We start from the raw sequence: 17,411 nt of genomic DNA on the forward strand, positions 1-17,411 counted from the left end.
CCTGGGGCATGTAGGACGAACAAAATCAAACCTTTCTCATTCTTACAGGACTTCTGGCTTTTAACATGCTAACAGAGATGATGAATTTCTCAGACAGGCCATGTTATGCAGAATTTTCCTCACCTAGTTTGACCTTGAAAATCCCACTTCTCTTTGTGTTTTGGCAAGGATCGGGATTGTCCGTCTGCGGCAGACAGGCTGGGAGAGGCTGTTTCAGTGAGTGAGTGGAGGGCACTTTATTCTTCTCTGGCTGGTATACACTGGGCTTCTCAAATCTTCCTTCCTTTCTTTTCTGTACCAGATCAGAGGAAAAGCTACTGAACCTTGTTCCTGTGAGGCTTCCATTTAATGTAAGCCTTGAAGGAAAAACAGACATCTGTCTGGGGCACGCAAACACGCAAAACAAGGGGTTGATGTGAGCCAGTGGGTGCTGCAATATTATAATTCCTTTTGTGAGAAATATAAAATGTATTCAGGCTTATAAATATTTTAGAAGTTATTTGATCAGTCCTGAAAGCCAATTCAGGTGCTCTTATTTATACTTGGTATAATACATAGAGTTAGATGAATGATATGTCAAAGAATAGTCTTAATTACTGTAATTATTATCTTTGCAGTCAGGGCTTGCAGAAAAGCATAGAATTTGCCATATCTGAGGATTAAATATTACTTAAGTGTTTAACAGATTCAAACCAAATTTCAGCTCACAATCTTAGTATAAAATACATCACTTCTAGAGTCTTTAGAGATGCAATTATATAATGGATTAAATTACAAATGAATATAATATAGATCTATTCCCCTTAGGGTCTAATGCCAACAGTGTTATTCAAAAGTAATTTTATTAAAGGTTTATTTTATGCTATGTTATAAATACCTGAAATTATTTACATTTTTCTCTGTGGCATTTACTTTCAAATATACTTTCTTTATCTTAATATGATTTTTCAGATATATGGGTTTCTCCCAGAACTGTAAAATTCCTGCTACGGGAATTCCTGTCTCTAAACTTGGTGTCTAATCACCACTTAATGGATGAGTGAATAAATGGATGAATAAATTTATTTTAAGAGTTGATTTTGGAAAAATGGCAAACTGCAACTCAACTCAGTACTTTTTGTGGAAATATACAGTTTAATAAAAAGTAGTTTGGATCTCTTCAAATGTTTTCTCTGGTGTTAAAACAATACAAGATACAGCATCATTAAATAATGCTGTTTATTCCAGGAAATAAGTCTTGATGCATCTTTAATATACAAAGGATTTAACTCATGCCATTAATTTTCTGGTTTCAGGCTATGTGACCCTTTTCTTAACTAGATGAAGAATTTATTTTGCCTGCAGGCGAAGAGTAATAATTTGTTGGTAGGGCTTCAAGTCTGGATTATCATGAAATTTTCTGTAAAGTATAAAAGACAGAAGTAAATCACAGAGATCTAGTGCTTATCATTGACTGACAAAAGCTGTGATAATTAAAGAACTGAGTGCGGCATAGAAGTAGGAAGATAAATGGGGCAGAGGGGTTGGCACAAAGTATGACAGACCCGAGGAAGGCGATCTGACTTGGGAAGCCCAATCTTAAAGGCTGAAGGAGGGCAGGGGTGAGGGAAGAGCTAGGAAGTGACAGCACTAGGGTAGAAATAAGGCCTATGAAAATGGATTTTGGGGCCATAACATATGAGGATCAGGGATTTAAATAGGCAGGGCACTGTGACTGATGGCCTGATTGATTCATTGATCAACCAGTACAAGTTCATGTCCTGAAGAAGTGCAGGGTCTTCTGAAATAAGACAGGCAGGTAAATAGATAAAGAGGTCCAATCTGAGCCATGCCCATGAGGGTAAGTTTTCAGGGGTCATAAGGAGATGGGGCTGTGGGTCAAAGGAGGTAGGGGAGGCAGACAGGTACAACAGCACTGCGTTATATGGCTGGAGGGGGCTCACTGGTCAGATTTGTTTATTAGGAGGAGCTTGTACCAGTGTTGATGATGAACAACAGGGGAGGCAGCCTTGTTAAGAGGCTGCTGACACAGTTCAAACAAGAGATGGTGGAAGCCTGAATTAATGCAACAGGAATGGAAATGTGAAAAAGGGGTCAAGTTCAAGAGACTTTACATTTCCAAAAGGATCAGGGGTAGGAGTGAGGAATGAGGGTGAAGGAGAAGTCATGTGTAGTTTAGGTTTCCAGTATGGGAAGCTGACATGGAAGAGAAGAGAGAGTCTGGGAGAGAAGATAGTTTGTTTTTTGATATGTTACAATTGAGGAGACGATGGGATGCCCAGGCAGGGATGAGTAATATGTGGACAGATGAGAATATAGATCTGGAGCCCAGGAGGTGCCTGGGAAGGAGAGGTAGGTCTGGATTAAGACGTCTTTAAAAAGGTTGCTGGTGGGTGGGCAATGGGATTCTTTTAGAAGACCTTGGAAGAGTGTGCAGCATCAATAGAAGCGAGGCAGAGGAAGAGGAGGTGCTCAAGAGTCTGGCGTGGATTAGTCAGAGAGGAAGAAGAGAAACAGGGAAAACATGTGGAGGAAGCAAGGAGGAGAGAGGTTCTAGAAGATAATGGGCCAGGGAGTAAATGCTGCATAAGGTTCGAGAAGAATCAGGACCAAAAAGCAATTCCTTTGGCAATTCATGGAGAGGGATTTACTTTTCCAGACTTCTCCTACACCCTCATTCGTCACTCCTAGTCCCCTTCCTGTTGGGAATGTAAAGCCTCTAGAACTTGGTCCTTTTCTACATTCCCATTCCCATCGCATTAATTCAGGCTTCCATCATCTCTTGCTTGAACTGTGTCAGCAGCCTCTTAACAAGGCTGCCTCTCCTTTCTGTTAATCATCAACACTGTGGCTACAAGCGCCTCCTAATAAACAAATCTGACCAGTGAGCCCCCTCCAGCCACATAATGCAGTGCTATTGTATCTGTCTGCTGTTCCCTCTACTGGCAATATCCCCCTACCTCCTTTGACCCACAGACCCATCCACAGATTGGAATGAGTGAAGAGTCAGTGGGAGCTGAGGAAGTGGACAGGACCAGCAAGAGTAGATTATTTGAAGACATTCTTGGTAGTAAATGGCAGGAGTGAAATTGGGCAGTTTATTAAAAGGGTGTGTAGTGTATGAGAATTTTTTTAAAATAGAGAAACCTAAGTATCTTTGTAGAGCAAGAGAAAGGAGTAGAAAAGGAAATGAAAGTGAAAAGATCTGTAGATATTTGTGTTCTAGTGGTCAGAGTACATATCAGAAATGGTAGGATATATAGAATTCTTGTCATACACACTAGGAACTGCTTCAGTCATGTACTTAGAGCGAATTTAATCAGTAGACACATCCCTGTAAATGCCAATGTCACACTTTTCAATACTAGGCATATAAAGTAGGATCATACTATTTTATCTGTTTTAATGGCAGAATGTTAGACCAGTTAGCTTTTGAGGTCACTTCTAATCCTAATAGTGTGTGCTTTGATTCTTTTTCTTTTTTTTTTTCCTTTGTCTTGAGACAGGGTCTCACTCTGTCACCCAGGCTGGAGTGCACAGCTGCAATCACAGCTCACTGCACCCTTGACCTCCTGGGCTCAAGATCCTCTCATCTCAACTCCCAGTAGCTGGGACTGCAGGTGCATACCACCCTGCCTGGCTAATTTTTAAAATTATTTGTAGAGATGAGGTCTTGCCATGTTGCCAGACTGGTCTCAAACTCCTGGGCTCAAGCGATTCTCCCACCTTGGCTTCTCGAACTGTTGGGTTACAGACGTAGGCCACCATGCCCAGCCTGATTCTTTTTATTGTTTTCACAACTATTTTACCAAACCAGTTCTTGGTTAAATGCTCAGCTAGACTATCCCAGCTTTCTTTTATTACCTACCCTTCCTAGAATATTATTATTCCCCAATCTGTACCAACTTCTGTGACAAGTTGCATATCAACCCTTTTGATCATATTCTCTTTATACCTACAGATACAGCCACTGCATCAAGCGAGATAACCCAGTTAACGCCTTCATATTTCTCTACTTCATTCTTTTTATTTTTTTGAGACAGAGTTTCACTCTTGTCGCCCAGGCTGGAGTGCAATGGCACCATCTTGGCTCACTGCAACCTCCGCCTCCCAGGTTCAAACGATTCTCCTGCCTCAGCCTCCCAAGTAGCTGGGTTTACAGGTGTGTACTACCACTCCCGGCTAATTTTTGTATTTTTAGTAGAGATGGGGGTTTCACCATGTTGGCCAGGCTGGTTTCGAACTCCTGACCTCAAGTGATCTGCCCGCCTCGACCTCCAAAAGTGCTGGGATTAAAGGTGTGAGCCACTGTGCCCAGCCTCATTTGATTCTTTTACACATCTGTTGGTATTGTAGTACTGTTGTGTGCTCCTCTCAGATAATCTGTAGCATTGATCCAACAAGGACTTAAAAAAAATTAATAGATCACTTTAATCTTTTTCACTGGAAAAATTAAAGATATAAAATTTAAAATATAATAAAAGAGAAAAATATACAAGTTTAAATATTTTGTATTGGTTGACAGTACTAATGGGAATATAAATGAATATGGAAATTCTGGAGGGCAGTTTGTCTACATCTATCAAGTTTTTAAAAAAATTATTATACTTTATGTTTTGGGATACATGTGCCGAATGTGCAGTTTTGTTATGTGGGTATACACATGCCATGGTGATTTGCTGTACCCATCAACCCGTCACCTACATTACATATTTCTCCTAACGCTATCCCTTATGCTCATCATCACTGGTCATTAGAGAAATGCAAATCAAAACCACAATGAGATACCATCTCACGCCAGTTAGAATGGTGATCATCAAAAAGTCAGGAAACAATAGATGCTGGAGAGGATGTGGAAAAATAGGAACACTGTTGGTGGGAGTGTAAATTAGTTCAACCATTGTGGAAGACAGTGTGGCGATTCTTCAAGGATCTAGAACTAGAAATACTATTTGACCAAGCAATCCCATTACTGGAAATTTACCCAAAGGATTATAAATCATTCTACTATAAAGACACATGCACACATATGTTTATTGCGGCACTATTCACAATAGCAAAGACTTGGAACCAACCCAAATGTCCATCAATGATAGACTGGATTAAGAAAATGTGGCACATATCTACCATGGAATACTATGCAACCATAAAAAACGAGGACTTTTTTGAAGAGAATCCCTATTTTGAATAAAGTTCAGTAAAGCAAAATGTGTCCTCAAGTATTGTCCCTTCAACTTGGAAGGGAATGTTTTGTTTTATTCTGAGTTGTCCTAAAACATGTTGCTTTGGAACTTGCTGGATTAATTGATGTGGAAATTGTTCCAGGAAAGGATATCTGGGAAACTAAGGGTGCTTCTATTGCTGACTTAGTAATTCAAATACTTTGGTATTGGTCAAATACATTTACATTTTAATAAGATATTAGTGCTGGTGAGGAAAAGGTTATGTTCTCTAATATCTGCATGTACCAGTGGTCTGGATAATACAGATTTGGGGATAGTGAAATATTTAGAATTCTTACCACATAGATCAGGAACTGCCATCCGACAAAGTAATACTGCACTGTTCTTGCTGAGATTGCCTGAGTTATATTTGGAGCAAAGTTCACCAGTAAATATGTTCCTGCAAATGCCAGTGTCATACCTTTAAATAAAATTGAAAAGAAAAACCAAATTGAAACCAACCTAAAGCTTTTTGTTGACACAGACATTGCCTAGAGACTGAGCATTACTTGTAAAAGTGCCAGTCGCCCCTCCCTATTATACTCCATTTCATCAAACCATCCCTGCATATCTTTCACATTCACCTGAAGGCATTCCCTTTACAGGGGAATAGAGCTGGGGGATGGATGGGGTAGGACATAACTTCCAATTTTTCTCTGTTGTTCTGGATGACTCCCGGCCTCTTCAGGGACGCTTTCCCCAGTGATCGGGAAGATCAGAATATGTGCTATGAAGATGTGAAAACACATCCTAAGCTGACCGTTTCCTCATGGGCCAGTAAGTGCATGATAGATCTAGACAGTCTAGATCTGTCTAGATCTAGATGGCACAGTCCAGAGGACAGGGAAACCCATCACATGATGAGCTGCTCTACACTCACTCATCCCTGGAGCCTTCAACACACTCAGGTGATTTAATAATTTGCAACTCTGGTAATGAGCATCTTTAATCACTGCCATTTATTGGATTCCTTTTAGCAGCAATAACGAAGGTGAACACTGGCTTTGCTATAGGAGTTTAATTAATCCAGTCTAGAATATAGAATTCCAAGGTTAGCTTAATAAAATAAAATAAAATAAAATAGAAACCACGTCATAAACCTATGTAAGGAGTGTGTTACTGCCATCGGTTTAGCATTACTTAAAATGACAGAAGGGAATGTGTGTAGGGGGGTTGGGGGTGAGGCCACCGAAGAAGGGGTGAAGGGAGGACTTGCCCTTCCAAATAATGTTGAAAAGTGCTTATTTATATATAATTAGCAGTCTGAAAAAAACCCTGATATAAGTAGCATATTTTAGATAGCACACTTGAAAACATAATTCAACTTGTTTCATCTCTGAGGTCAGTGCTATTGTGAATATAATTTATAACCAACATTGACTCCAACCTGAAACAATTTGGTTTGTCTACAAAGTCTCACAATTTGAAGGCACCAATTTCCTGTTCCTCTTATGCAAATGACTTAGGTTTTGAACTCTAGTTCCTGGAAACAAATAGCATTTGATTTTTCGCAAAAGCTAGACAACAGCAATTCAGGGTATTGTAGAAGCTACAAGGAAGTTTCCTCTAATGTAACGATTTATTCTGTAATACTTTGTGAAGACAGCTTATATGCAATCTTTAAAGCTATTTTGAATGAGAAGTTTAGAAACAAAAAACAATATACATTATTAAACACTGTAATAAAAGCAAATGATAAAACCATATATAAGAACTTGGGAGAAAATTATTTGTCAGTCATGTCTTTTCTTTGGAAAAAAATTACATAATTGTTCAAAAGTAGGTCCCTAGGAGGAAGAGATTAAAAAAAACCTGTTTTCTAAACTTGGTATGATAAAGTAGCATAAATCCATTTAATCTACTTTAAAATGTCTCAGATACTTCTGTTTCTTTTGTGAAATCCAAATTTCTAGTTATATTAAGTTCCTCCATCAGATACTTCTTTATCTCTACTAATAGTATCTAGTTTCTATTAACTTTCTTGTATTTAAATTTAGTTTTGAGTAGGCAACACATGTATATGGCAAAATTCCAACAATACACAAGGCGGACTGGTGAAAAGTTAAATCTCATACACCCTGATGGTTCACTAGTTTTCCTCCTCAAAGTCACTACCACCACCAGTTCCTGGGGTTTTCTTTTCAGAGATGTTTTATGCATGTGTGTATAAGTGTGCATGAGGTTTTTTTTTTTTACATAAATAATTGCATATTATATAAGCTTTTCTGTATCTTGCTTTTTTTTTTCTACTCAGAACATTTTGGAGGACACTTCACATCAGTATATGCAGGATGGCTTCATTCTTTTTAAGTCTACTGGTATTCTATCTCGCGGAGGTAGTACTGCTTACTGAATAACTTTCCAATATTGTCCCTGTTTCACATCCTGACATATCCCTCCCTACTTCACATCCACGTCTGCATTTGCCTTCCATGACTGTTCCTATCAATGTATATCTTCATTGCATTTCTTTTTAAAAATTTTTAATTTTTGTGGGTACATAGGAGGTGTATATATTTATGGGGTATATTTCATTGCATTTCAAAACTTTTAAAAAATATAAAATGGCTGATGCTTTTACAGTTATTCTTTCTTTCTCTCCTTCCTTCCTTCCTTCCTTCCTTCCTTCCTTCCTTCCTTCCTTCTTTCCTTCTCTCTTTCTTTCTTCTTTTTTTTTTGAAACAGAGTCTTGCTATGTTGCCCAGGCTGGAGTGCAGTGGTGTGATCTCAGCTTACTGCAACCTCTGTCTCCTGGGTTCAAGTGATTCTCCTATCTCAGCCTCCCGAGTAGCTGGGACTACAAGCATGTGCCACCATGCCCAGCTAATTTTTGTATTTTTAGTAGAGACGGGGATTCACCATGGTGGCCTGGGTGGTCTCGAACTCTTGACCCCAGGTGATCTGACCGCCTCTGCCTCCCAAAGTTCTGGGATTACAGGAGTGAGCCAGCATGCCCGGCTGCAATTGTACTTTCTAAGTCCCTTTCACATATATTATTTCATTTGGGCCTCACATCACTGTGCATCTGCTAAGTAACTTTATGGCAGTTCAGCAGGTCACACATTCTTTCTTCTTAATAATTTTTATTTCAGCTATCTGCAATAATTACAAAGGCAGTTCTGGATAGCTGCCACCAGTTGTATGCTGGTTTATTTGGCATCATTTATATTTATGTGATTTACTGTCCCCTTTATGAGTTATATGCACATTTTTCATGTTAGTCATTTGTACTTCCTTAAATAAATTCCTTTTAAATTTATTTATATTCTACCTTTTTCTAAAAGTGATATGAGATATCAGTTCCTGTTATTTTTATTTCAGTAAAGCTACATATATTCCTTCTTTTGAAAGACACAGATTTCTGACTTAGGAAACTTGTCAGTTTACCTTCTGCTGGCCCGTTTGCCGAAAGGAGTAATCTGGACATGTAAGATCCTCTGAAAAGTCTGCTGCCAGAAGTCTCAGAGCTCTCTTGTATGTTATTTGTTTCTTTTCTCTTGTTGCTTTTAGGATTCTTTATCCTTGACCTTTGGGAGTGTGATGATTAAATGCCTTGGGGTAGTCTTCTTTGGGTTAAATCTGCTCAGTGTTCTATAACCTTCTTGTATGTGAATATTGATGTCTTTCTCTAGGTTTGAGAAGTTCTCTATTATTATCCCTTTGTATAAACTTTCTAATCCTCTCTTCCTCTACCTCCTCTTTAAGGCCAATAAGTCTTAGATTTGTTCTTTTGAGGCTGTTTTCTAGACCTTGTAAGTGTGTTCCGTTCCTTTTTATTCTTTTTTTTTTTTGTCTCCTCTGACTGTATTTTCAAATAGCCTGTTTTCAAGCTCACTAATTCTTCTCCTTGATCATTTCTGCTGTTAAGAGACTCTGATGCATTCTTTGGTATGTCAGTTGCATTTTTCAACTCCAGAATATCTGCTTGATTCTTTTGAATTTTAAAAATTTCTTTGTTAAATTTATCTGATAGGATTCTGAATTCCTTGTCTGCGTTATCTTGAATTTATTTGAATTTCCTCAAAACAGCTATTTGAATTCTCTGTCTGAAAGATTACATAACCCTGCCTCTCCAGGATTGGCCCCTAGTGCCTTATTTAGTTTGTTTGGTGAGGTCATGTTTTCCTGAATGGTCCTGATGCTTGTGAATGTTTGTCAGTGTCTGGGCATTGAGGAATTAGATATTTATTGTAGTCTTTGCAGTCAGGGCATGTCTGTACCCTCCTTCTTTGGAAGGCTTTTTGGGTATTTTAATGAACTTGGGTGTTGTGATCTAAGTTTTTGGTCACTGTGGCCATATCTACATTAGGGGGCACTCCAAGCCCAGTAATGTTGTAGTTCTTGCATATTTGTAGAGGTACCATATTGGTGGTCTTGCATAAGATCTGGATGAATTATCTGGATTAACAGGAGGAGACTCTTGTTCTCTTCTCTTACTTTCTCCCAAACAATCTCTGTGTGTGTGTGTGTGTGTGTGTGTGTGTGTGTGTGTGTGTCCTGAACTGCCTGGAGCTGGGGGCGAGGGGTGGAATGACATAAGCACCCCTGCGGCCACTCCCACTGGGACTGCCTAGGTCAGACCTGAAGCCAGCACAGCATTGGATCTTGCTCAAGGCCTGCTCTATCCACTGCCTGGCTACCACCTATGTTCGCTCAAGGGCCTAGGGCTCTACAATCAGCAGGTGGCAAAGCCAGCCAGGCTTGTATCCTTCCCTTCAGGGTGACAAGTTCCTCTAGGCCCCGGGTGGGTCTGGAGATGCTGTCCAGGAGCCAGGCCTGGAGTCAGAAACCTTAGAAATTTACCTGGTGTTCTATTCTACTGCAGCTAGGTCGACACCAAAACCACAAGACAAAGTCCTTTCTGCTTGTCCCTCCCCTTTCCCCAGGCAGAGGAGTCTTTCCTCTGTCCGCCACCCTCAGGTACTGCCAGGGTACTGCCAATAGTCACATAAGGCCCAAAGGCTCTTCAGTCATCTTATGGTGAATGCTGCCAGGCCCGGCACTACCCTTCAGGGAAGTGGGCTCTCCTGTGGTTCAGGGTAGGTCTAGAAATGCCATCCAAGAGCCAAGACCTGGAATCAGGGACCCCAAGAACCCTCTTGGTACCCTACCCCGCTGCGGCCAAGCTGGTACTTAAGCTGCAAGACAAAATCCTTTTTATTTGTTCATCTCCTTTTCTTAAGCAGAAGGAGGCCTGCCCCACAGCCACCACAGCTGTGACTATGCTGGGCCACACCTGAAACTAATACATCTCTGAGTCTCACCCAAGGCTCACGGTGAGTACTGTCTGGCTGCCACTGCTGATTATTCAGGGCCCAAATACTCTTTAGTCAGCAGGTGATGAATCCTGCCAGGACTAGGTCCTTCCCTTCAAGGCAGTGGCTTCTTTTCTGGCCCAGGGTGTGTCGTGTGTCAAGAAATGTCATCCAGGAGCTAGAGCCTGGAATGGGGGCCTCAGGACTTTGCCTGATGCCCTATCCTACTGTGGCTGAGCTGGTGTCCAAGTTGCAAGACAAAGTCCTCTTTATTCTCTCTCCTCTCCTCAAGTGGAAGAAAGGAGGCTCTCCCAGAGCTATGAGCTGTGCTGCCTGGGGCTGGGGGAGGAGTGGCGTCTGCACTCCCTTGGCTTCCCAGCTGTTGTCTCACTGGATCATATGCCCCTTGAGTCCACTGGTTCTAATCCTAGCACAGCACCAGGACTTGCCTAGGAGTTGCAGTTCTTGTGGCCATGCAGCCTTTCAAGTTTATTTAGGACCCCAGAGAAATGTTAGCCTGCGGTGGCAAGGCTTGCCAAAACTCAAGTTCACACCTCTGGAGTGGTTGATTCCTCTCTGGATAGAGCTGGTCTAAATGCTCCCTCTGTGGCCATCAGCTGAGCTCTAGCCAGTGTTGGCAGCATTGAGTTCCAGCGCGAAGTCCCATAATCACTGTGCTCTTCTCCAAGTGCGCAGATTCTCTGTGCCACTTGGCCACTGCTGGCGGATGTGGGAGAGGTGGTGTTGGTGATTCGAGACTGTCCTTCCTACCCTCTTCAGTGCCTCTTTCAGCAATATGAAGTTAACACCAGGTACTGTGATTGCTCACCTGAGTTTTGGTTCTTATGAAGGTGCTTTTTTGTGTTTAGATAGTTGTAAAATTTGGTGTTCCTACAGGCAGGACGATTGGTAGAGGCTTCTATTCAGCCATCTTGCTCCATCTCCTTTGTCTGGACATATAAGATCCAAAAGGAAGCAGGGTATCACCAACATGTTCCTCACCCAGGGAAATGTTACATTTTAGGTCAAGACTTAGATCCCAGGAGTCTAATCCAAGCTGAAACTGCCCTCACAAAATTCACATTTCACTGCTACTTGCTACCTGGAAGAGCTTAGGCAAGTTATTTACTCCATTGTGACTCAGTTTCCTCATCTCTAGGTACAAATTATGTCATCATACTTGCAAAATCCCAGGAATTTGGCTCTGCAAGAGGCCAGTCTAGGGAACTGAATATGCTTCAAAGCCCACTGAGAGGCCTGATGTGACAGCGGATCCTGGATAGATCCATCTCAGGATGCTGACTGCCTGCCATGAGCCAATGGCCATTTGAGTTAAGCTTAAAAATTAGTCCAAAATTGTATCTCTAATATTATAACCTTGGGATGATCAGGGACCATCACTGGGGCTGTCTCTAAGGAGATAACCCAATTTGATAATGGAAGGAATTAGCAGGAAGGAATTGGCTGGTGTTTTCTGAATGCCTAGCAAAGACTTCTCGCTGTTGGTTTTCAAAGAAAACAGAAAGAAGGACATGGCATAACTAACAGACATAACAAAGAAGAAGGAAAAAATAGCAGTCCTATGTTTGCTACCCACAGCTAGCCTCAGGAAACTGGTGCATAGAGTTCCAAGATCTGGATATTGGAGGGGACATAAAACAGCAGCCAGACAGCTGTGGGTAAGCTGCAGGTAAGAGGCAATGTCTAGATGCTAGATGCTACCCACAATACAGGCATGGGATGCCATCCTCTGTCCTCATGCCCAAACCTGCAGCAAATACATTTTTCTTATCAAATACAACTCAAGTCACTTAGAAGTCTATAATGGTCTGCTGGGAATCTTAGATTTAGCTCGATAACATGTACAAATATTAAATAAAACCTCTCCCTATAAACTTGATATTTGTGCAAAACAGGTAAACAAGCAAATCCCTGCCTTTTATAATAGATACACTAGTTATACTGGGAGGGCATATGCCAAGGGAACGTAATCTTTTTTGTTTTAAATAGAGATACAGTCTCACTCTGTTGCCCACGCCGGAGTACAGTGATGCAATCGTAGCTCACGGCAGCCTCGAATTTCTGGGCTCGAGTGATCCTTTCATCTTGGCCTCCTGAGTAGCTGGAACTACAGGCATGTGCCACCATGACTGGCTACTTTTTTAATTTTAAGTTTTGTAGAGATAGGGTCTGGCCATTTTGCCCAGGCTGGTCTCGAACTCCTGGTCTCAAGTGATCCTCCCACCTTGGCCTCCTAAAGTGCTGGAATTACATGTATGAGCCACTATGCCCAGCCAGTAATAATTATTTTTAGGTGTTGTTCTTAAAATTATTGAGTTCATAGATGTGTATGGCTGACATGAGCGTTATGGTATAATCAGCATCATGCTAAAATGTGATGATAATGATAACTATAATAGTAATAACTAATACTTGTAAGCACAGTTCTAAATGCTTTATACATAACTAATTTAATGCTTCCAACAAATCTGTGAAAATGATTTACCTTTGTGTTATTATACTATTACAACTTTTACTATACGTAAGTTGTATAGTATATGACATATAATATGAATACTATATAATGTATACTCTTAAACTGTTACCATCTACATTTGACAAAAGAGGAAATTGAGCCACAGAAGAAATAGTTATTTTGCTTGGGATTTTCCAGCTAAGAAGAGGAGAGCTGGGATTGGAACCTAGGTGGTCTATTTTCTTAACTATTATACTCCACTGCCTCTTATTTGCCTTAAGAATCAAGGCCACTGAATGGACAGCTCAGGGCTGTCATTTACATTGAAGTCTGTATGAGTGGCACCCCTAGGAGCTGTACAGAGCACAACCTGAGGCCGTATGCAGCATCCTTACTGGGGATAAAAGAAATTGATTGTTCCCGGCAAAGGTCCCTGGGGTCCTTGACTGGTCTCAGGTAATTTTTCTGGCCCTAAATTTCCTTTAGAAGAGTATTCCCAAACTGGTATTCCCTGGAACCAGTTTTGTAAGACAGATGCTCCACCAAAAAAGGTCCCAAGGCAAATGTATTTGAGAAGAGGTGAATTAAACAAACTTAAATCATTCTTTTACTGGAAAACCTCTCCCATCCTAATGTATTAGCATTCACTGTAAATCTCCCAGAGGAGGATATGGTTGTCATATTTTCTAAACATATTTGACCATTTATATTGCACTGAAGTAGTGTTTTGGGGGAATATTTTATATTTTGGGAAATACTTGACATTTAACTGGATCCAGCTGTGAGCATGCCTTTGTTTCAGGAGGCTACTAGTGTTCTGCTGCAAAAGTCTTCTATAGATACCTGTGCACCAAGAATGTGGTTGGAGGAAAGCACCCCAGAATCAGGCTCCTTCTGAAGCTTCTGTTCACTGGCACCTCTAACCTGTGGAGTCCCTCACCTGTGCAAGTTTTGGAATCTAAGATCTACTTGCACAGTTCTTCCACAACAGATATCCCGGTTCCCAAGCTCCTCTTTCCCTGAACTAAAACCTGAAATCTTCTTGAATTTTGTCCACTCTCCAGCTGGATGCTACTTAATATTAACTGCCCATTTGCTGACTTCTGGAATCTGGTCTGACCTGACTTTTAGGAGCCTTAAGAGTTTTTCTTATTCAGCTAACCTGACTGCAACCAAGATTGCAGTCTAATTCCTTTGGTCTCTGCAATATGTCTCCTGGTCAGTGGGAGTCCAGTTATTGCTTTTGTGGGATAACAGGAGTCAAAGAATAAATTGGACTCCTTAACATCAAACCATTTGGGAATACCCTCCCATAAGTACAATCTCTCTGGATTCCTCAGGCTTATGGTAGCAAAACCTTGAAGAAGCCCTCGATTGAAAATCTCAGTGATGTGGTGAATTCAAGTAGTCCATCAGAAATGCTCCCATTCTTGAGGCAGCTCTGCAACCATAACAGTCAATCTGTCTTCTCAACCAGAGACAATGGGGCATTTAGCTAGTTTAGTGTTCTAGATATTGGCTCCAAATCAAGCTGACTTCTGGTGTGGGAAATGGAAGGAAGGAAATAGCTCTCCTCTCACTATTAATCTCGTGATATTCTATTTAGGGAAACCTTTTCTAGGTGACCCGAAATAATCAAATTGCTTGTCTCTGGAAATTGCTGATGAGTTGACTGTCATTTTTGTTTCTATGATGACTCTATCTGGTCTTACATCAACTAGGATCTCACAGATGATTTGGTGCTTTTGATGTCTAAGAGAGAAGAGAGAAGAAAATTCTATAGTTTTGAGCTGATTGAAGGGGAGAGACATCTGGTGCTTTTACTTTTTAAAGGAAAAATAATCATTAAAATAATTAATCCACTAAGAATCAGAGCACAGTCCAAAACCTGTCATTGACTTAATAATACTTGGCGATTGCTTTCAGACATAGCTTTATGAGGTCATTTTTTGAGACTAGTGGTGAAAAGCTTCATAGTCACAGAGTAACATTTGGCAATAAATTAGTTCAGCTTGTTTCCACATGGTCCCCAAATCTTCATTTGTTCCATCATGAAAAACAAACTTCCATTTGCTTGAAACAGGGAAAAATAAATGATTTTCCTTTACACATTTTGATAATTTAATTTTTAGCATGTTCATATGTTAATCTTTAAAACACACCACTAACTACTCTTTTCCCTGTTTGGTTTTAGTCCCTATGAAGTAAAAGACGCTTTTTTTTTTTTTTTGCTTTTAACAGGAAAAGCTACATTTTCTCAAGGCAACAGCAACAAAGGCTCAGAGCAAATACACGTGACTTGACACATTTCTGAGAGAGGGGTTGGGAAAAGTCCTTCCTTGGACTTCCGTAGGTATGAAGTGGGTTGCTACATCTCAGATAATGATAATCTTAGGATATCACTTGTTGGAGGCAAGGGTATAGAATAGGTGACTCAACCCTTTTTTCATTCCTAGGACACTAGATTAAAGGCAAAAATTGGTCATGTTTAACTATGGTATGAAATAAATGTGACTTATGAGTTACATGGCCCTACTCCAAAAGCATTAAGTTAGGTAGGAAAAAACAAAACAAAGCACCCAATCAGAGTTGTGGGAAAGATTACCTGGATTCCTAAAGTGTGCAAAAATGTCCTAATCAAGGTTTCCTCTGATTAATTAGTAGAGTACAGTGGTGGGGGGTGGTGGTAGTAGTAATAATGACAATTATAGCTAATATTATTGAACACATTATGTGATAGGCTCTGTTGTAAGAGTTTTACATATATGAACTCATTTAATCCTGTAAGGTATATAATATTATCTTTATTTTAAAGATTAGAAAATTGAAGCTTAAAAAGCTTATGTAACTTTGCAAAGGTTACATAAGGTTCCTCCAGTGTAGCCTTAAAAAAGAAAAAAGAGAAAGGTTATATAAGGTTACATAACAGCTTTCTGATACTAAAGACTCACCCTAACTTTATACTATAGCTATACCAGATTGCCATTTTTAGGATACTGGTCCATCATGTACTAGTTATGACCTTGGGCAGGTTACTTAACCTTTCTAAGTATCAGATTTTGCTTCTGTAAATGGATTGTTCCTACATTTAAATGAGATAATCCATGCAAAACACTTAACATAGTATTTGGCAAGAGTAAATGTTTAATAAATGTTAGCTGCTTTTAAAAGATGAGGAGGTAGGCCAGGTGCGATAGCTCACACCTGTAATCCCAGCACTTTGGGAGGCAGAGGTGTGTGGATCATGAGGTCAGGAGTTTGAGACAAGCCTGGATAACATGGTGAAACCCTGTCTCTACTAAAAATACAAAAATTAGTCGAGCATAGTGGCATGTGCCTGTAATCCCAGCTACTTGGGAGTCTGAGGCAGGAGAATTGCTTAAACCCAGGAGGTGGAGGTTGCAGTAAGCTGAGATCACGCCACTACACACCAGCCTGGGCAAAAGAGCAAGACTCTATCTCAAAAGAAAAAAAAAAAGGTGAGGAATTAGCAAAGAATCCCAAATAATTACTTAAAAGTTTTATTTTGTTAGTTTGTTTTCTTGATATGTGTGTGTGTGTGTGTGTGTGTGTGTGTGTGTGTGTGTGTATTTCCCCTTCCTTATATTGCATTTTTAGTATTACCTCTTAGGAATCTCTCAGCAATGAAAGTGGTAATAGAAATTATGACAATTATATTGACAAAGCTTTGCATTTTTCAAAGTACTTATATATGAATTAATTAATTTGATCTTCAAAACTATCTTATATATTTGTCAGAAAAGTGAGGCTTAGAGAAGTTAAGTAATACTAGGTTGCCCATACAGTTGATAGCCAGAGTTGAATCCAGATCTGAAGTTATGAGAGTCAGTTTAATTTAGATCCTTTAATGTTGAGAGCTGGTTTATTGTTTAGTTGATAATGCGTTCTCTAAGTATATAATAAAATAAACTGTACATATTGATATTTTTATTTCTTCCTTTCCATAGTTACAACTTGCATTTACTTTTTTCCTAAGCCTTACAGGCAGGAGTTATGGTGGAGTATGAAATAGAAATTTACTTTACCTTTTCGTACCTTTGTTAACATTTCTCATGTTATTCCCTCTGTATGGCCTCCTTCAAATTATTGGATGTAGCCTATGCCTGTCCTGCCCAGCTGTCAGAACCAATTCAAATGTTATCTCTGCTGTAAAAAATTCTCTCTGATCTTCTCAGCTAGAGAAGAACAGAGCTAAACCTGAGTGTTTTGTCCCCTAGGGGACATTTTGGAATGTTTGGAGACATTTTTGGTTGTCATAACTGAGTGGGAGGATGTTAGAGGGATCTAGTGGGTAAAGGTCAGGAGGGATCTTAAAGATCTTACAATGCACAGGGCAGCCCCTACAATGAAGAATGATCTGGCCCAAAATCTCAGCAATGCTGATTCAGAAACACTTCTAAATTAAAGACTCATGGCATTATGGCACATATCCTTTTC

The 17,411-nt window shown here is 40.1% G+C and overlaps 1 protein-coding gene across 2 annotated transcripts in view; it reads right to left on the reverse strand.

Annotated features, from left to right (window-relative positions):
- Nucleotides 1–17,411, reverse strand: part of NIPAL2 (NIPA like domain containing 2) — a 101,706-nt gene that overhangs the window by 25,826 nt on the left and 58,469 nt on the right. For both annotated transcript variants that reach the window (XR_013397358.1, XM_001094434.5), the window contains exon 5: nt 5,522–5,643. Coding sequence is in view for 1 of the 2 variants with exons in the window: in XM_001094434.5 (XP_001094434.1) it covers nt 5,522–5,643 (122 nt within the window). In the remaining variant the exon portion in view is untranslated. The remainder of the gene's footprint in view (nt 1–5,521; nt 5,644–17,411) is intronic.

The sequence above is a fragment of the Macaca mulatta genome, chromosome 8 (assembly GCF_049350105.2).
Source record: "Macaca mulatta isolate MMU2019108-1 chromosome 8, T2T-MMU8v2.0, whole genome shotgun sequence".
In the NCBI taxonomy this organism is placed as follows: domain Eukaryota; kingdom Metazoa; phylum Chordata; class Mammalia; order Primates; family Cercopithecidae; genus Macaca; species Macaca mulatta.